The sequence below is a fragment of the Arabidopsis thaliana genome (assembly GCF_000001735.4).
Source record: "Arabidopsis thaliana chromosome 1 sequence".
Taxonomy (NCBI): Eukaryota; Viridiplantae; Streptophyta; class Magnoliopsida; order Brassicales; family Brassicaceae; genus Arabidopsis; species Arabidopsis thaliana.
Window position 1 is genome coordinate 13150958 of NC_003070.9, and position 20036 is coordinate 13170993.

General features: G+C 32.8%; 4 protein-coding genes and 2 long non-coding RNA genes across 6 annotated transcripts; 3 read left to right on the forward strand and 3 right to left on the reverse strand.

The window, feature by feature from the left end:
• Positions 1–2625: 2625 nt before the first annotated feature.
• AT1G35617 (uncharacterized protein) lies at positions 2626–2991 on the forward strand (the record flags this gene model as incomplete). Its single annotated transcript, NM_103261.1, has 1 exon — positions 2626–2991. The coding sequence occupies one exon, from the start codon at positions 2626–2628 to the stop codon at positions 2989–2991; it is 366 nt and encodes a 121-aa protein (NP_174797.1).
• Positions 2992–3343: 352 nt separating this feature from the next.
• AT1G06913 lies at positions 3344–3690 on the reverse strand. Its single transcript, NR_139165.1, has one exon. It is a non-coding gene; the product is annotated as an other RNA (long non-coding RNA).
• Positions 3691–5388: 1698 nt separating this feature from the next.
• PDIL5-2 (PDI-like 5-2) lies at positions 5389–7510 on the forward strand. Its single transcript, NM_103262.5, has 5 exons — positions 5389–5756; positions 5961–6064; positions 6171–6541; positions 6618–6925; positions 6994–7510. Exons 1-5 carry the CDS (start codon positions 5547–5549, stop codon positions 7321–7323), a joined length of 1323 nt encoding a protein of 440 aa, NP_564462.1. The 5' UTR covers positions 5389–5546; the 3' UTR covers positions 7324–7510.
• On the reverse strand, positions 7509–9327 carry AT1G35625 (RING/U-box superfamily protein; the record flags this gene model as incomplete). Its single annotated transcript, NM_001333165.1, has 4 exons — positions 9074–9327; positions 8303–8533; positions 7805–8212; positions 7509–7705 (listed from the first exon to the last, which is right to left on the reverse strand). The coding sequence occupies exons 1-4, from the start codon at positions 9192–9194 to the stop codon at positions 7509–7511; spliced, it is 957 nt and encodes a 318-aa protein (NP_001319153.1). The 5' UTR covers positions 9195–9327.
• A 2681-nt stretch (positions 9328–12008) lies between these two features.
• AT1G35630 (Protease-associated (PA) RING/U-box zinc finger family protein) lies at positions 12009–13555 on the reverse strand. The gene is made up of 4 exons (NM_103264.3): positions 13407–13555; positions 12874–13104; positions 12385–12792; positions 12009–12280 (listed from the first exon to the last, which is right to left on the reverse strand). The coding sequence occupies exons 1-4, from the start codon at positions 13525–13527 to the stop codon at positions 12084–12086; spliced, it is 957 nt and encodes a 318-aa protein (NP_174800.2). The 5' UTR covers positions 13528–13555; the 3' UTR covers positions 12009–12083.
• A 3220-nt stretch (positions 13556–16775) lies between these two features.
• On the forward strand, positions 16776–17125 carry AT1G06917. Its single transcript, NR_139166.1, has one exon. It is a non-coding gene; the product is annotated as an other RNA (long non-coding RNA).
• Positions 17126–20036: the final 2911 nt, after the last annotated feature.

A 20036-nucleotide genomic window follows, 5' to 3' on the forward strand; every position in this document is an offset into this window, starting at 1 on the left:
GGAAGAACAATTCTTAAATTCACTCCAAGGGATGTTATATAGGTTAACAAAAATATTTTACAGCGTTTATGTCTCGTTTATTTGCTCTGTTAAAACAAAACGACATCGTCTACTTCAACTTCCTTCTTCCGTTTTCTCTTCTTTCGATTTGATTTGAGCTGAGGAACATCGTTCGTCTCCTCGCCAGATGGGATTTGAATCGATTCGGCTTCTATAGGATTTGAGATAATGAAATCAATTTGAGGATTTAGGGTTTAAATTTGTTTCAACAGACAAAACGCCGTCTTTTGTCTAGCAATAAACGACATCGTTTTGTTCTAATAGAGCAGATAAACGGAACATTAACATCGTAAAAAGTTTTGTTAATCTATTTAACGACATGACTCAAATGGCAAATCAACAAAAACTTTGTCATTTATTTAGAAAGTCAACAAAAATATTACGATTTATTTGTCTTATGTGAAGTTCAAGATTAAATCGTCCCAAATTTAAAGTTGGTGATTTTTTTGACATTTTCCCCTAATAAAACCTCCCTATTTTTTTTTTCCTTATAGGTCCCTCAAGAACAATAACAACTAACAAAACATCATTGATCTAGGCATCTAGCTCGATGGAATCATCATCTTCCAACCACATGATATGCCTACGCTCATAACAAATTGTAAGATTAGTGTTTAAGCGCATGCATGTCTCTTGAAGATAGAATCTCCTACATGACGGGATAGAAGAAATCCTTGGAAAATTTACTCAAGACTATTAATGGTATCATTTTTCTCGTTTAATTAACTTAATTTTATCATTCATCATTTTTTACTTTATTTTCACTTCTTTTCATGAATTCATAATTCTTTTTGTATCTATACATGTATGATTTTCTGCACGTACTAAATCCTGTTATTTGAAACATTTTTGGTGTATCATCTAGAGATGTTGTGGTGGGTAAAAAAGCCCAGCCCGACCTAAACCCAAAATAAACTCGCCCACAAAAAACCCAATTTTAGAAAACCCAGATGGGTTTTTGATTTAGTGGGTAAAGTCCGAAAAAAACTGATTGTTCCGAGACTACCTGTGGGTACCCAACTTGGTTTTTATCATTTTCTTAGAGTTTATGTTTAACTGTTAATATACTATTATATGTATGTTGTGTCTATATTTTGCTTATAAATATATTTTAAATTAAATTTATTTTCTGTATTACATATATATTTGATAGGAAAAAGGTTGAATTGCGTTTTTGGCAGGAAAATGTTAAATTGCGTTTTTTGGGGGAAAAATGTTAAATTGCGTTTTTGGCGGAAAAATGTTAAATATCATTTTTGGCGGGAAAATGTTAAATTGCGTTTTTGACCGGAAAATGTGAAATCTATTTGGCGGGAAAATGTTGAATGTCGATTTTGGTGGGAAAATGTTAAATTGCATTTTTGGCTGGAAAATGTGAAATCATTTTTGGCGGAAAATGTTGAATCCCGTTTTTGGCGGGAAAATGTTGAATTGCGTTTTGGCGGAAAAATGTTGAAGGTCGTTTTTGGCGCGAAAATGTTGAATTGTGTTTTGGCGGGAAAATGTTGATTGTCGTTTTTGGCGGGAAAATGTTGAATTGCGTTTTGGCGGGAAAATGTTGATTATCGTTTTTGGCGGGAAAATGTTGAATGTCTTTTTTGGCGGGAAAATGTTGAATGTCTTTTTTGGCGGTAAACTGTTAAATCGCGGTTTAGGGGAAAAAATGTGAAATCTTTTTTGACAAGAAAATGTTGATTCATTTGAAAAGGGACTTAAAAAAACTCGTGAGTACCCATAACCCAATGAGGTAAACCCATATAGGTAAACCCATATGGGTTTTTTTTATTTGGGTACCCAGCCCATTTTAAACCTGTGTTTTTTTTCCAGAAAAAATAGATCTATGGACTCAAAATTTTATGTGGGTTTTGGGTACCCAGTGGGTTTTAACCCATCATTAACATCTCTAGTATCATCTGTGGAATATAACCATGATCATCGAACTAAATTTTTCGTATAGCTAATTATATATATTTGTGTAGTCTAGTGGTGAATGTACTGTGAACATGTTTCAGTTACAGTCTTTTCGTTCTATCGAACCAATTTTTATTGTAGGCAGTTTGTTAGTATTGTACTGTTTAATATAATTCAAGAATATATTTTCAGAATTCAACTCTTTTTTTCTTCTTCTACAGATGTAAATTTCATAATTGACAAACAAAGCAAAACGGTATATATATCTTGAAAAACCGATCCACAAATAATAATCTACTACTAAATGAGCGTCCATCCACTCCATAATGTGTGTGATAATGCGTTTATCAACTGTGTTTGTGGATGTTATATAGGTTAGTAGCTTTAAAATAATATATTCACCAATCTCGTATTTTAGATTACCATACCTAGATATTTTCTAACTATCAAACTTAAAATTAACTAGACATGCACGGCCCTAATATTCTCTCCCAGGCACGGAATTCAATGAGCCGCTTCCCTTGAAGATATGAGCTTCTTCCTCCGACGTAGCTCCTCCGGTAGCTTCCTTGTCTATCGGTGCTAGCTGCTAAGGCGAGATCTCTCAGGCGGATCTCTTTTTCCGGTGAGACACCTGAGCTGACTTTCTTTCATATGTTTTCAAGCCACTCTCGTCGTTTTCCGATGTCTTCGGTTGCTTTCCTTGATCTGAGGCCTCCTCCTGCTCCACCACCGGAGTCTTCTTCTCCGCCGACTCCACCAGAACCACCTGACCCCCCTGACCCTCAGATCTGCCTCTCCTTTAATGTATCTCTTGCTCAGTCGCCCTTGACGACGAGTGTCCCTCTCCTTCTTGCAAAGTCACTCAATAGCTTTGGAGTGCTGCTTCTCGACGAGTCCCTCTTTACAAACTGGTTTGGAGAGATGTTCCCCCATGTTTGCTTGTCCTCCTCGTCCTCTACTTCTTGTAACATGGGAAGGAATTTTATGTTCGTTGAATGTGTGGTTCTTGTTTTGTAGAACTCGGGGTTAACTCAATCGATTTCGATGGGTTTAGATATTCTTGTGTCTACATTTTTGCTCTCTTCTAGCATCCTTATCGCCTTGTTGCGATCGCTTACTAAAGTATGCAGATTCTGTCTCGATTTAGCTCGGTTTAAATTTGTCTCATGGCAGTTTAGACATATTTATTTATTTCAGTTTATCTGGCCAGCTGCCCAAAACTTATTGGTTTTGAATTCCGACCTATGTAGAGAGTTTTATTGGTTCAATTTGATCTCGTAGAAGTTTGCTTGAATATTCAAAATGATACTAAGTTAATCACTATTAATTTACTAAATCATACGAGTAAAAATTTGGATTTACGTTAAGCTTTGAAAACATATTGAGAGGAATCATGAAATCATCTTATGATAATAATGCTATGTTAGGTGAAAGCTCTCTAGTACTTGAAAAGATTATAAAAGCAGACGTAGATGTTATTATAGTATGGAGCAATAACGGGCAGAATAAACAGCGAGAGAATCGAAAAAGTATTTGATGGAACAATGTTATGGGTCGAGATACATGAATGCTCCTAATGGTTTCTCTAATAATGCACCTAATTATTGGACGAATCAACCTCAGCCATAAAATCAATTGCTCCTCCACCATCAGTGGTGGAGCCATAAATATATGTTACGGGGTCATATATTTGACCGTCACGAAACAAAATGTTCCCATAATATTTTATGCTTATTTTTTCCTAAAACACGAAGTACTATTAGAATTCTTTTCAAAACGAAGAATAATGTCATTATTTCTATAAACTCCATAAATTGGAGCCCTATTTGAATATAAATTTATATGTTTAAATTAATCTGATATATGGGTGAGAAGCAAAATTGTATGAAATATATTTATCATATTTTTTCAAGATATTTGTTTATCGAAATTAAATGTATAACCAATGTCTAAAGATAAATCAAAAGAAGTGTAAAAATTCATTTGTATTTAAAGAGAAAGAGAAGAAAAAAAATGTAGAAAAAGAAACATGAAAATATATGAAAAAATGAGTAAGTGTTAAATATTACGTATTAAAAACTTAAAACAATAAACAATTACTCAAAACAAAGTTGAAGAACTAAACATGGGGGTCCTATTAGATATTTCAAGCAAACTAATTCAATTACTACTAACATAAGCTTGTAAAAAAAAATTATTAAATTTATGGGGTCAGTTGACCCCTTCCTATCCATGTACCTCCACCACTGTCCACCGCCATATACACGGCCACTAGCCCAACCACCGTACAAGTTTCAGCAGAAGGAGCCAGTGGCGAAGATTTTTCCACCTACGCCAACTCCTCCTAAGAACTTTACGATGGGAGATTTGCAACTAGGATGCATGAGCATGATAATGTAAACTAACTTGTGTTGCACGGTGTTTTGTGTTTTTTTTTTTCATTCTTTTATGTCATATAGTACTTATAGATTTGGATTGACAAGCACATCTATCTATTTAGGAGGCACTCTTCCAACTCCATTTAGCTAAACCCGAATAATGGCCAAACCGGAACAATCTTAATCTAAAAGATCTTTTGAAGTTGAGATATCTCGGATTCTGAATCGAACTAAAATTTAGATTTGTACTTTGATCCTAATTGTCTAATTGACATTCCTAGAAAAACACAATTTATTTTTTATTCTTTATTATTTCATCTGTTTACTAATAAGTGTAGTTCAATCAAAAATACGTTGTTTTATTTTATTTGTTGTTTACAATTTTTAATGTAAAATTTATTATTATTTTTAACTCTTGAAATTCTATTGTTTGATTTTTATTGCTGAACTAATTTAAAGAAATAATTATATACATTTTTCAATAAAATGTCCTTTCATTTTTCTATGTCTTTTCCGTTCTCTCTTTTCAAGCAGCTCTCAAGTCTATGTAGTTTTTTGGTCGGAGATTAACATTTAGTGCCTCCTATTAGCTTTGGGCGTTCGGGTATTCGGGTCGGGTTCGGATCGGGTATTTCAGGTTCGGGTATTTCAGGTTTAGAAATTTAAAACCCGTTCGGGTAATTTAAGATTTTGGGTCGTGTTCGGGTTCGGGTTCGGGTTCGAATTTATTTATATATTGAAATATCAAAATTTCGTATGTAAATCTATTAAATTACTTGAAATTTTCAAAAATTTCCAAAATAACACGAGTAGTTTTGCTTAAATATATTTAAAAATATACAAAAATAACTAAAATATCCAAAAAAATCCTAATATTTTCTATATATAAATATAAATATAACTAATATATACTTATATTTGAGATATGTTTGGGTACCTATTCGGATTCAGGTTCGGGTTTTTTGGATTTTGAAGTTTAGACTTTGCGGCGATGAAATTGTGATCAAATAACAAAGATTTAGGTTTATCAAGGATCTTTTTATAATTTCAAAGAAAATAATCCAAACTAGTTTCTGAGATTTCTCCTAAAGTAACGTAAGACTTATCAGAAGAAAGTCAGAAACTAGTTTAGTTTGTTACACAGTCTTGTAGTATCAGAAACCTTCTTAAGTTTGGTCTGAAAATCAGATCGAGATGCGTTCGTTAAAGTTACTCCTTTGTTGGATCTCGTTTCTTACGTTATCAATCTCAATCTCTGCATCGTCAGATGATCAATTCACCCTCGACGGAACAGTTTTAGAACTCACCGATTCGAATTTCGACTCGGCGATTTCAACTTTCGATTGCATCTTTGTTGATTTCTATGCTCCTTGGTGTGGTCACTGCAAGCGTCTCAATCCCGAGGTCTTTTCAATTTTATGCTCCCTATAGTAGTACGATCTAGATTTGTATGCTTGCAATTACTTAGTCGAATTTAGGTTATGGCTTCGAGTTTCTAACCCTAATTGTTTAGCTTTAGTTTAGTTCTGTATTAACTATGTTCTGTTTCAATGGAAAGATGTGGCTTTTGTTATTGATGCTGATTTCTTCTTGTTGGTTTGGTTGCAGTTAGACGCAGCTGCTCCAATTCTTGCTAAATTGAAGCAGCCTATTGTGATTGCAAAGCTGAATGCTGATAAGTATTCTCGTCTCGCTCGGAAGATTGAGATTGAGTATGTTTTATAGTTCTGCTATCACCTTAGCTAATTGAATGATTCAAGAGTCCGAAAAGTTTCGATTTTTGATGTTTTAGTGTTATTCTGTCTTTCTTTTGTGCAGTGCATTTCCGACTCTCATGCTTTATAACCATGGAGTTCCAATGGAGTACTATGGACCAAGGAAAGCAGATTTGCTTGTGCGTTACTTGAAGAAGTTTGTTGCTCCAGATGTTGCGGTTCTTGAGTCAGACTCAACTGTCAAGGAGTTTGTTGAAGATGCTGGGACATTCTTCCCTGTGTTTATCGGGTTTGGTTTGAACGAATCGATAATATCAGGATTAGGTCGGAAGTATAAGAAGAAGGCATGGTTTGCTGTTTCAAAGGAAGTTTCAGAGGATACTATGGTTTCTTATGATTTTGATAAGGCTCCTGCATTAGTTGCCAATCATCCAACTTACAATGAGCATAGCGTGTTTTACGGGCCATTCGAAGGTCAGTGTTAACTTTCAGTGAGATCTTTCTAAAGTAGATTGAGTGACATGCTTCACCATGTGGTTTTTGTTTGCAGATGGATTCTTGGAGGAATTTGTGAAACAGAGTTTTCTTCCTTTGATTCTACCTATTAACCATGACACATTGAAGTTGTTGAAGGACGATGAGAGAAAGATTGTCTTGACGATCGTGGAAGATGAAACACACGAAAGCTTGGAGAAACTATACAAAGCATTGAGAGCAGCTGCTCATGCGAACCGCGACCTCGTTTTTGGCTACGTCGGTGTGAAGCAGTTTGAAGAGTTTGTTGACTCGTTTCATGTAGACAAGAAGACAAATCTGCCTAAGATTGTTGTGTGGGATGGAGATGAAGAGTATGATCAGGTAAACAAAATGGTTTTATCAGTATCCGAAATTGCATCAAATTCTTTGTATTAACATACAATATTCAGGTGACGGGTATAGAGACCATAACCCAAGAGGAAGATCATTTGACCCAAGTGTCTCGGTTTCTAGAGGGCTATAGAGAAGGAAGAACAGAGAAGAAGAAAATCAACGGACCATCGTTCATGGGATTTATCAACTCAATGATTGGGATTAGGTCAGTGTACATCCTTGTGTTCTTGGTTGCGGTCATTATGATGCTACGGAGCCTCGGTCAAGTTGAGGAGCCTACTGGAGTCCGGACCGCCACAGCAGTCCGTGAAAGAGTTGATCAGGCCACTACTGTCCCTGAAGATGAAAGCAGTGAGCATAAGCCTAGTGACAAAAAAGAGGACTAGTTTTGTTACACTTGAATGTGGTATGTTTTTTTTCTTCTTTTATACTTGAAGCTAACTTATATAGTTCATGCTTATTTATCTTCTTTATGGTTAGTCTTTTTGGGTTTTAAACGGATGGTTGTTCCATTTTATTTATGAATCATTTTGGCTCTCTAGTTGCATATCTTTGGGATGTAATGAGGTACTTACAGATATACTCTGACAACTATTGGTAGATCATAAAACGATTGTAGTGAAGTAATAGAGTTCGGACCAGGAGAAATCAAAGGTGTTGTTTCTGATGCTGGTGGTACATCATTTCCTGTTCTTGGATTTTGTTTACAAACCGGACAAAAGGATCTACAACGTCCGAGCCAAGAATCGATACACACCGCATGATATTCTGCCCCGAGTAAAAAAAAAAGTTAACAAAACTAGTTTAAAGAAGCTTATGAAAGATAATTAACCAACTCCAAGTCGAATAGAACAAAATGGGACTTACTGTGTTTGCAAGGTAGGATCCTGAGTATTTCACCAACGCGATAATCATCAATACATATAGCACAAGTAACAGAAGTCGAACCTTCTTCAAGAACACCGGTATATACTTCAGTCGGCATGCTTTGCAACAAGTCTTTTGGCATACGAGAATGTCCTTGGCCACCATGATGTAAATCCCTCACATGCTGTCTAATTCGATGCCTACGGACAGAGAAATAAGAGGCTAGGACGGCAGAAATGACGAGTAACGATACGAAAGTGATAGCCATGATTGACCAAGATGAAATCCCGAATCCCGGGATGAGCAAGAGCTCCATCTCAGCTCGACTGGTATACTCTTTAAGTACCTCCCCTGATGTTCTTGTAACAAGCACACCATGTATATAGACACCAGATGAATTTCCTGCCACTATGATTTTGTTTTTTTTCAAGATTATAACAACCATCGATTAAAGATGTTTATAACACTCACATAAACATTGAGAACTTATGAACTTACTACGTACTAAGAGCTCCTCATATCTATCGTTATAGACGATCGCAGCTTTGTATCCAGCTTCCTGCGCATTTCTTATTTTTTCCTCAAAACTACAGCCACCACGGACGATCAATACATACGAGGGCCTAAATTTCGAACCTTTTTCCGCCATGTTTGTTAAGTACGAGCACGCATCAAGAGGCTCTGCAGCGTACAACAATCCGTATTCTCCCGATCTTCTAACAACTGGTGCTGAAAACATGTCAATACAACTTTTTTTATATAAGAAATGTTGTCTAGTGTACACACAATTCTTAAGTAAAAAATATGTTACTGATCGCTCCAAAAATAGAGCGATCTGGTTAAATATTCAGTAGTCAGTATATAATGATAATGCAAATCATATTGTTTAAGTGAAGTAGTCTCACATTGGAAGTTGGAGAAATTACCAAGTGATATACATAAAAGGTTAGCACCAATCTACTCATTGCTAATTGGTTGTGAGTTCCAACCAATAAGCCATGTAATAGTAGTAACTCTGCCGTTCAGATTAAACCTTGTAAACTAATCTAAGGCTTATATTTTTCTAGTGATCCAAACAACAAACAAAAAAACGTATTAGGATGTCCTACATCGCTTGAAATTAAGATCTTTGGACATTATATAAAGGATATAGTAATCATTAACTCTTAAACTAGCTTTTGGGATAAGTTAGTCCATATTCCTAATAAAACGATATATAAGTAAACTAAATCAACGAAACAACAAGTAAATAAAACTGAGAAAACTTACTGAAATTTGCTTCGACATCATCAAATGAGAGAAATGTGTTTTTCCCGATCAACGTTACTTTCGAAGAAGCCAGCTGAGAAATTACCAACAAAGAGAGGATTGTAATCCAACTACCGTTCATGATGATTTCCCTCAGTTTCAGTCGAATGGAAACACCTAGTACGATAAAATACCGACCAAAACAACATGCCAAACCAAACCCTAAGAAAAACAGAATTGGTCGAGAAAAGAAGCTACTAAAGTTTAAGAGATTTCATGGAAGATAAAACACTTCGACATTGATTACAAAAGGCAAGACAATGGACATAATTAAGTGTCTCCTGGAAATGTTCTTGCAGAAGAAATCATTTTTTATTTAGTTTTCGTTTCACAAACATGTGTTTTTAATCAAAATCTGAACATATTTATATATATATTTACTAAGGTCAACGCCATGCATACCGCGAGTTGTATATATATTAGTAAAACTTTATCAAAGTAGATCTTTAATCAGAGATCTCAAATAGATAAGCACAAAATTTTCTATATATTCTTTTCTTTTTCAAAAGTATACATAAAGAGGATTGCAATAGACATAACAACATGCCTTACAATTATTTCTGGTAATTTAAATTGCAAAGTTGATTGTGTTTGGCATGTAGTTTAAGACTATGTCCACACGATTTCATGTATATGTGGGATTTGTCTCGCCGGTTTAAGTTACCGAATAATTTTGATTTATAAAAAAAAGGGACTAAGCAAGTTTTGTTACACTTGAAAGATAACTTATATAGTGTACTAGATTCTGACCCGCACGTTCGTGCGATATTTTATAGTGTAAGAAATATGTTGTATAAAATTTATATTCAATATAGTTTTTTTTTTTGTTTTAGTCATATATATTGTAGTATATATAAAGAAAATTGTCGATTGTTAATTATGTTTGTTTATGACATAATAGCTAATATTGTGAATTATAAGTCAAATTCTGGAGTTTTAAACTGAAAAGTAGATTAGAAATATCTTAAATGGAAAATTATCTTAGGTTATAATGATGTCAAGTATTGTTATATAAAAAATTATGGCTAGAGAATTGCAATAGAAGTTTGTGTTATCGATGGTGAAACACAAGTTAGTTTTGTTAATGTTGATTTTTCAAAATTTTAAAGGTATGTATGAACTAAGAATTTATGTTACCATGTTAAAATATTTAAATACTGATGCATTTTTTTGTATATGTGTTTTGGGCTATATTTAATTGGCTGCTTGTAAATCAGTATTTTACCAAAGTAACTTAAACAAAATAATGGCAAAGAGAAAACTTTAATATCAGTAAACATATTATCTATAGTTGGCCCATGTAGAACAAGTATGGATTCGATTGCAAAGTTGAGCTAAGTCCTGTTTTCTATCATTGTATGTTGAATTTTTTTAATGCATATGTATAGTAAGAATACTTTGATTTAAATGATTCTTGTTATGTCAATTAACAAATTCGCAGAATATGCTTCATTTTGAAGGATTGCAATCTTTAAATTTTAATTAAAATAGAAAATATTTGAATTAATGCTTGAATTATTTTCTAGATATTTACAAATCTAAAATCCAAAATGTATTTGTTGAATATGCTATATTTTAAATTTAAATGATGGTAGTTTAGATTATATACGATTTTGAATTAAGTAGTTTGATTTGTTATGGAAACTTTATTAAACGATTTACAAAAAATATTGGGTAGTTATTCATTTATTGATTTAATTTTGGATTTGTGTTTTTTTTTTTAATACAAGATCCGCTTGTTTATCCGAATCACTACATTTGGTATTTTATTTCAATACATTTATAGAAATGTATTGGAATAAATTCATATTTTTTCCTTTAACATTAATTTTGGATTTGTGTTTTTTTGTTAATAATTTAACGTTTATATAATATATTAAAGGAAAAAAAAATAAGATCGTGTATCTCTAAACATATTATGATTTGATCAAAAACAAAATATTGGATAGAATGTATGTCGCATAATGTTTTGGTTATGTACTTAATTTGATATAGTTGGTAAATGACAAAATATCAGAATATATTTATAACAGAAATATTATTACTTAGATTTTATTGTTAAAATATTTTGTATTTTTCAATTAATGATATTTGATTTATGTTGAATGTTTTTGTTTAATCTCTAACAAATTGAGAAATACAAAATATTTCGATTTATATTCCAAATAAATATATTGATGATGAATATTCAGTTATCATTTAATATTTAATGTTATTTCCTTTTTTATTTTTGTAGACAAATCATACCAGAAAAATTGACAAATGTTTTTGTTTAATCTCTAACAAATCATACCAATGTTTTGGTTATGTACTTAATTTGATATAGTTGGTAAATGACAAAATATCAGAATATATTTATAACAGAAATATTATTACTTAGATTTTATTGTTAAAATATTTTGTATTTTTCAATTAATGATATTTGATTTATGTTGAATTTTTTTGTTTAATCTCTAACAAATTGAGAAATACAAAATATTTCGATTTATATTCCAAATAAATATATTGATGGTGAATATTCAGTTATCATTTAATATTTAATGTTATTTCCTTTTTTATTTTTGTAGACAAATCATACCAAAAAAATTGACAAAGCAAATCTCAGAATATATTAGATTATTTAATCTCGTTATTTGTTTTTTTCAAAAAAAATTAATGAAGGATCCGAATCAAAGATATTTATTTAATTGTAATATTTGTTAATTTACTAAATTACCTATGCAAAAGTTCGTTTAGTTAGTATTAAACTACCCTTACAATGTTGTAGTTAACAAAATGCTTCCCAATTAATAGTATGGATGGTTATCTATCTTCTTTAATCTTTATGGTTAGTCTTTTTCGTTTTCTTTTAAGAGTATTTTTATGTTTTACCCTACCTAAACGGACTACTGTTCCATTTTATTTATAAATCCTTTTGGCTCTCTAATTGCATATCTTTGGGCAAATGCGTTCCTGACATATAATGAGGTACTTACAGATATACTCTGACAACTATTGGTAGATCATAAAACGATTGTAGTGAAGTAATAGAGTTCGGGCTAGGAGAAATCAGAGGTGTTGTTTCTGATGCTGGTGGAACATCATTTCCTGTTCTTGGATTTTGTTTACAAACCGGACAAAAGGATCTACAACGTCCGAGCCAAGAATCGATACACACCGCATGATATTCTGCCCCGCGTTAAAAGAAAAAAAAAGTTAACAAAACCAGTTTAAAGAAGCTTATGCAAGATAATTAATCAACTGTAAGATGAATTGAACAAAATGGGACTTACTGTGTTTGCAAGGTAGGATTCGGAGTTTTTCACCAACGCAATAATCATCGATACATATAGCACAAGTAACCGAAGTTGAACTTTCTTCAAGAACACCGCTATATACTTCAGTCGGCATGCTTTGCAACAAGTCTCTTGGCATACAAGAAAGTCCTTGGCCACCATGTGGTAAATCCCTCACACTCTGTCTAATTTGATGCCTACGGACAACGAAACAAGTGGCTAGAATAGCAGACATGGCGAGTAAAGATATGAATGTAATACCCATGATGGACCAAGATGAAATCCCGAATCCCGGGATGAGCCAAAGCTTCATCTCGTCTTGATCCGCGTACCCTTTAAGCACCTCCCCTGATGCTCTTGTAACAAGCAAGCCATGTATATCCACACCAGATGAATTTCCTGCCACTATGGTTTTGAATTTTTTCAAGATTATAACAACCATTGATTAAAGATGTTTATATACTCACATGAACATTGAGAACTTACTAGGTACTAAGAGCTCATCATATCCATCGTTATAGACAATCGCAGCTTTGTATCCAGCTTTCTGCGCCTTTCTAACCTTTTCCTCAAAACTACAGCCACCAAGGACGATCAATACATAAGAGGACCTATACTTTGATCTTTTTTCCGCCATGTTGGTTATATCCGAGCATGCCTCAAGAGGCTCTGCAACGTACAAAATTCCACATTCCCCCGAGTTTCTAACAATTGGAGCTGTAGACATCTCAATACGATATTTTTTTTATAGAAAAATGTTGTCTAGTGAACATACAATACGTAAGAAAAACAAATAACAGTTTGTTGATCGCTCCAAAATTAGAGCGCTCTTGTCACTTATTCAGTAGTCAGTACATAATTCTAATGCAAGTCTATATATTCCAAACCAATATAATAAGCCATGTAATAGTAACTCCACAGTTTCCAAAATGAACCTTGTAAACTAATCCAAGGCTTGTATTTTTCCAGTGATACATAACCAAAGATTGTTACATGAAGTAATAACTGAGAAAACTTACTGAAAGTTGCCTCGACATCATCAAAGGATAGAATTGTGTTTTTCCCGATCAACACTACTTTCGCCGAAGCCAGCTTACAAATTACCAACAGAGACATGATTGTAATCCAACTATAGTTCATGATATGCTTTCTCTCAGTTTTAGTCGAATCGAAGCTCGTATTACCACAACAACATGCCAAACCAAACCCCAAGATATGTCGAGAGAAGAAGTTTCTAAATTTCTACTGCATTAAAGGAAAGCAAGACCCGGACGTAAAGTGTATCTTGCAGAAGAATCATTAATTTATGTAGTTGGCATTAATACCAATTGTGTTTCATAAACATGTGTGTTTAATCAAAATCGAAAACATATACGTACAGTAGAAACTCTATAAATTAATAATGATGGGACCATGAAATTTTATTAATTTATAATGATATTAATCTATACTATAAATTAATAAAGATTAATTTATCCGATAAATTGATAAATATTAATTTATCCGATAAATTGATAAATATTAATTTATAGAAATATTTACGTAAAATACAATACTAAATTCTTTTTAAAATGTTTCTTAATTTAGTTTTCCTTATTTTTATTGTTTGTAAATTAAATTATATTAGATTTTTTAATTTATTTTCTTGTAAGATATTGTGTCCGTATATCTACGACGTTAACGTGACGCTTAATCCAATTTTTCTTTACGCAAATCTTAGCAATGGTTTCTAATATAAAAAATGTTACAAAACTAAATATGACGGATCAAATCAAAGAGTTATGTAAATACAAAAGAAATCATACCAACTGTACTTTAAAAAGAGTTGCAATTGCGGTTTGAACAAAAGTTTCATATAAAATTAGCCTTAGAAAGTATGCTTAAGATTTATGATTATTAATTTATAATATTATTAGGACCATATTTTTACATAGAAATTTCAAAAAAATTATTATCTTATTATGTTATCGATTTTAGTTAATTTTTACATTGACCCGACTTGGGTCCAGCAAAATTTATTAATTTATTGTATTTATTAATTTATCGAATATTTATTTATAGAGTTTCTACTGTATGTTGGTATTTTTTACTTTTACATTTACCTGTTCGGTCAACTCCATGCATACCGAGCACCTTTCACTTTCGAAACTAAATAAATTGTTTTCACTATCAAAGTAATCTTTAATCATAGATATATATATCAAATAATTAAGCATGCACCAAATTTTCTATAAAACTTTTTTATTTACACAAATTTAAAATTCTTTTTTTTTTTTATCGTTAGAGTATTGCAATAGACTTAACAACATGTGTTACACAATAAATTATGGTAATTTAAATTGCAAACCTGATTGTTTGGCATGTAGTTAAAGACTTCGTCCCCACGATTTCATGTATGATTATCAATTTTTTTTGACAAAAAAGTCTACCCTACATTTATAATAGCAAAAATCATTATCAAACTATCATACTAATTATTATGACTTATGAAAGATTCACCTTAGAAAGCGAGAGATAGAGAGAGAAGAAAAACATTGTACTAGTATTAAGACATGAAAAATACTATCTACCTAAAAAAATTAAAACGATAGAGAAATAAAGAGAAAATCTTTTATATTCTGTGGGGGAAAAACATTGTAGAAGATTAACTTATCGACTAAAACAACATACAAAACCAAAGAAAAGCAAGATCACGACAAAAAGTGTTTGCTAGAACTTTCCTTACATACGAAATTATTTATTTATCTACTTAATATAATACCTTGCACATTATTTTTCACACTATAAGTTCTTATAGAAGTAATCACTAAATATAAATCTTAAATAATTATACATAATTTGTTATAGTAGATTTGTACTCGCATATTTATTTTTTTAATCAACCACATATTGATATTAAAATAAAAGTTTTGATTGGTTATACCTAGGGGTGTCAAAATGGGTAACCCAACCCAACTCAACTCATAATCAAATGAGTTTAGGGTCAAATGAGTTATGAGTTGATCCAACTCATTTAACAAAATGAGTTGGGTCAACCCATAACTCATTTAATTTGATGGGTTGAGTTGTTAAATGGGTTAACCCATTTAAGTAATAATTTAATTAATTATTATTATAAAACAATAATAAATAATTATCATTATTAATTGATTATCATCAAACTTAGGATATTTACGGATTCTATTTTTTACGGGTTTACGTTTTTGGCGAGAAAATCACGGATTTACGTTTTTGGCGGGAAAATCACGGGTTTACATTTTTTGCGGGAAAATTACGGGTTTACGTTTTTGGCGGGAAAATTACGGATTTACGTTTTTGGCGGGAAAATCTCGGGTTTACATTTTTAGCGGGAAAATCACGGGTTTACGTTTTTGGCGGGAAAATCTCGGGTTTACGTTTTTGGCGGGAAAATTATGGATTTACGTTTTTGGCGGGAAAATCTCGGGTTTACATTTTTGGCGGGAAAATTACGGATTTACGTTTTTGGCGGGAAAATCTCGGATTTACGTTTTTGGCGGGAAAATCTCGGGTTTACATTTTTGGCGGGAAAATCTCGGATTTACGTTTTTGGCGGGAAAATCACAGGTTTATGTTTTTTGGTGGAAAAATTACGAGTTTACTTTTTCTCAATTTTATCGCTTGTATATTTAAGAAATTTGGAAAAATATTAATTTTATTAAATTGGTTTAGATGTGTTGGTTAAACTTAAATTGACATTGGTTTAGAGATTTTAGTTGGTTTAATTGAATTTTACAAAATTTGATGGGTTAATTGGGTAAACCATTGAAACCATTAACCATTACAACCCAACTCATTTTACTCATCAAACCAATTGACTCATCAACTCATTTGACTCATTAACTCATTTGAGTCAAAATTTTCAACTCATTAGGGTTCATGGGTTGAGTTGAGTTGAGTTGATCCATGAATTTTGACCCATTTTGACACCCCTAGTTATACCCAATCCAAAAAAGAAACGTTTGCAAATGAATCATCCACAAAACTTAATTGAGAAATCTGTACTAAACAGGTAGCCTTTAAATTGAGACGACGAGAAAAAAGAAAAAGAAAAAAGAATAGGTATTCTTTTCTAGAAGTTTGAAACAAACCAAACTTGTTTTTTTTTATGGTATCAAATCGAACTTGTTTAACAGATTGAAAAAAGCGGACTACTGCAAAATTAATGGCATTCGAGTAGCTTGTTTCAAAAAATTGATAGTTTGGCAATATTGACTATAAAGTAGCATTTTCATCTTTGAATAAAGAGGTGACCGACTATTTTTTTAACACTTTACACTTAAAAAACGGCCATACAAATACATCCCAAAACTTAAATTGAATAGATCAATTACAAGAAAACCACAATAAATTATATTTTCTTGTTTAAAACGGCAATTTTCAATGTATTTACACATTTAGATATTTCTCTTTTCTCTATTTTGACTGTTTTACCTTTGCTTACCTTTCTATTTACCAAATAACGCAATCCGACAACATTGGTGTGTTTTCACCGCCGGAGCAGCTCTGTTCAGATTCTTCTTGTTTTGTTGAAATCAGAAGAAATTAGCAGCAAAGGCCAGACTTGAAAGTACTAAATTACCCATCAAAATCAACATTTCAAACCTTCACCAAATATTTGTTTAATTTTTGTCTGGGTTGGCTATATACTATCCTTTCGGGTTTAGTTTCTTCCATCATTGAGAGTTTGTAAAAGAAAATGGTTGTTTGGGATAAGAGATTTTAATAAAGCAAGGAAAAAAAATCAGGAAGATGGACGACAAAGAAGCAACGAAGAAGATGAAGGAGGAAGAGAATTAGAGAAGATGTACACAAAGGAAAAATCGTCAAATATTTAGGTGAAAAGTACTCAAATCCGTAAGCCCACCAAAAAGTGTCTTTTTCCTAGTTTTTGGACTGAAATATGGTCAATCATACAAAAAACCCTAAATAGAATGTGTAATTTTCATCTGTAATTGCCATTTTACATTCGAATTATGATTTTTTTTTTATTGATATATGATCGGAAATCACTACACAATCTTATGAACAAACGGTGATCAAGAACTGATCAATAAGTTTTGGCGGAAGATGGAAACGAAAGTAGAGATGGTGGTAAAGCTTGATTGACTCTCTCAATCAGTGGGATTGATCCGTGGAGAACTAGACTTGTTTGAATCACCCAAACAATCCTAATTCTTTAATCTCAAGAATCAAATGAATCTTTCAAATGAAACTTAAAAGACAAACTTTAAACAAAGACACTCTTTGAATAATAACAAACTTGTATATTTCTTAGATGATTGAAAGGTGAATTGTACAAAGGACAAATGAGCGTTATATAAGCTCTTATGAGTAAAAATAACATTCTAGATCTTTAAACAAGAAAACAAATGAATAAAACTTAATACATATGGCCGTTGGACAAGATTGTGGTGTATTACCCAAATAAGGAAACTTGGAGTGATGACTTGACAGCTTGGAAATCTCTAAAACGGACTCAAACAGATGGGGAAAGAGCTGTTGGAGTTTAAAGGCAAACAACTCCAAATAACTTAAATAAGGCAATCTTGTCTCCATATATGGAAAGTGAATGACAGGAGAATACGCTTGATCCCATGCATCTTGGTGCACCTTAGAATGATGTAGGAAAATTCTAGAAGTAGTTTAACGTCTCATGGGTTCCAATGATACGTTTGGAATCTCCAAAACCCGTGAGCATCCAAATACGACAAGTGTAGACTGTTCGGTTTAGAAACTTGATACCTCATAAACAAAAATTGGTTTTGACTTGATTCAAAACTGATGAGCTCCTGATGAGTCAAGAATGTAAGAAAATTAACTTTGTAGTTTAACTCCTCCTGGTTGGGTTGGAATTCTCCAATAAGTTGATGATGGTCTCCATCGGGTTCTTTGGAAATCTAGTGACTTGTAACTTGAATATCTTCCTCATGTGGAAAGCTTTTGAACCAATTCCATTTCCTAGTGATTCCTTGATGACTTGGTGTTGGCTCATTAAAAGCATTTCTAGGTAAAACCATTGGGAAACAACCACATTCCAACTCCGGTTGCGTTGATATGCTTCAATAAAGGCACATAAGTCTATGGTACACATGGGTTGGTTCACTCCAAGAGTCTTGGTAGTCTTGATAGTCTGGTTTGTGTCTCCTTCATGCTCATTGAAACGGTTTCGACCTCAAAACTGTATAACTTTGACATTGTGGTGGTTTGGTGATGTGTAGGCTCTACTTTGAGCAGATAAGATAGGATTACGCCTCTGTTCTGCTCTGGCGCGTGGCTCTTCTTCCTTGTAGCTTTTACCCATTTGGAAACTTTGATCCTGTTCACTTTTGGTGGTGATGCTTCTTTATTCTCAGCCTGGTTTAACAACAAGTTCTTCTATTGGTTGAGCTTGTTTATGTTTTATCTCCTTAGCACCTCAAATAATCTCAAAACTTTGGACAAGAAACAAATGCATTATGACTTCTTTACAAAAATATAAACTTGTTGAATCAAAATTTTTAGCGCTAGTTTTAGTATACCTATCTTCAACTTGCGATTTTAAACATATTGTTTCCTTATGCTCTTGTATGATTTAGTAAACTCTTTGATATGGATGTCGCATCAAGAGATACAAACGAAGCCAACGTTAGACTTAACTGTTTAACAAAGTGTATAGCTTGACCAACAGACTCGATCAAAGATCGAGTGGAGACTGCTCGACCGGCTAGCTTGATCGGAGGTCGAGTGGGGACTTCTCGAGCTAGGATCTCGATGGATAGGCATAAGTGCTTAACACTTTGTCTGGTGGTTTCTCCTTGATGCTTTCCTTTCCATTAGCACGTTGATCAACCTTAGTATTTAGTGTGATGCTGCAGCTATCAGTTGGGCCAGTTCAGTTCTCCTCTTCACAGATTATGGTGTCTTGTATGCTATCTCCGAATTTGTATCTCTATAGATTCTCAATGGCAACAATAAGTGCATTATATTTGTATTTAAAATTAGGGTTAGATCGCACTAAACTTATTGATAGTATTAGCTAGCTGAAACATTATTTTATATTTGCTTCTTGGAATTGCATCTCCGGAACTGACATCAATACGGTGACCAAAAATTTGGTGCGATTAGCGTCTTGAAGGAGACAAAATTATCTTTAGGAAGATTGAATCAGAGGATGTAAAGAATTATGTAACTGAATAGATTAGGAGTGAGATTAAAATAAATAGAGATGATGATACATTTTATGTTCATGACCACAATATTAACCCTACTAATAGATGAATAATATGAATAGTATAGATTGGGTAGATGGGTGATACGATTGATTTTTGACATTCTCTTTATATTTTCTTATAATTTTTGGTTTGCAATTTCTTGAAAATTCTATTAAATGGTTAGAAATTACACCTGTTAGAATTAAACAATTCCTTAAAATCTGTAGCTTAGGTCTCTAATTATATCCAACTGAATTCTATCAAATTCTTTCATCTCCCTCTGCCTACATTCTTTTTAAGTCTCTTTTGATTAATTTTTAAAGTCTCATGTGACTAACGTTGTTCGAGACCTGTACAAAAAGATATCAAGCTCTATTTACTTGTTTACTATCAACAGTCACATATTTTATAAAGGTAAAGAGAAATGTTGATGGGAAG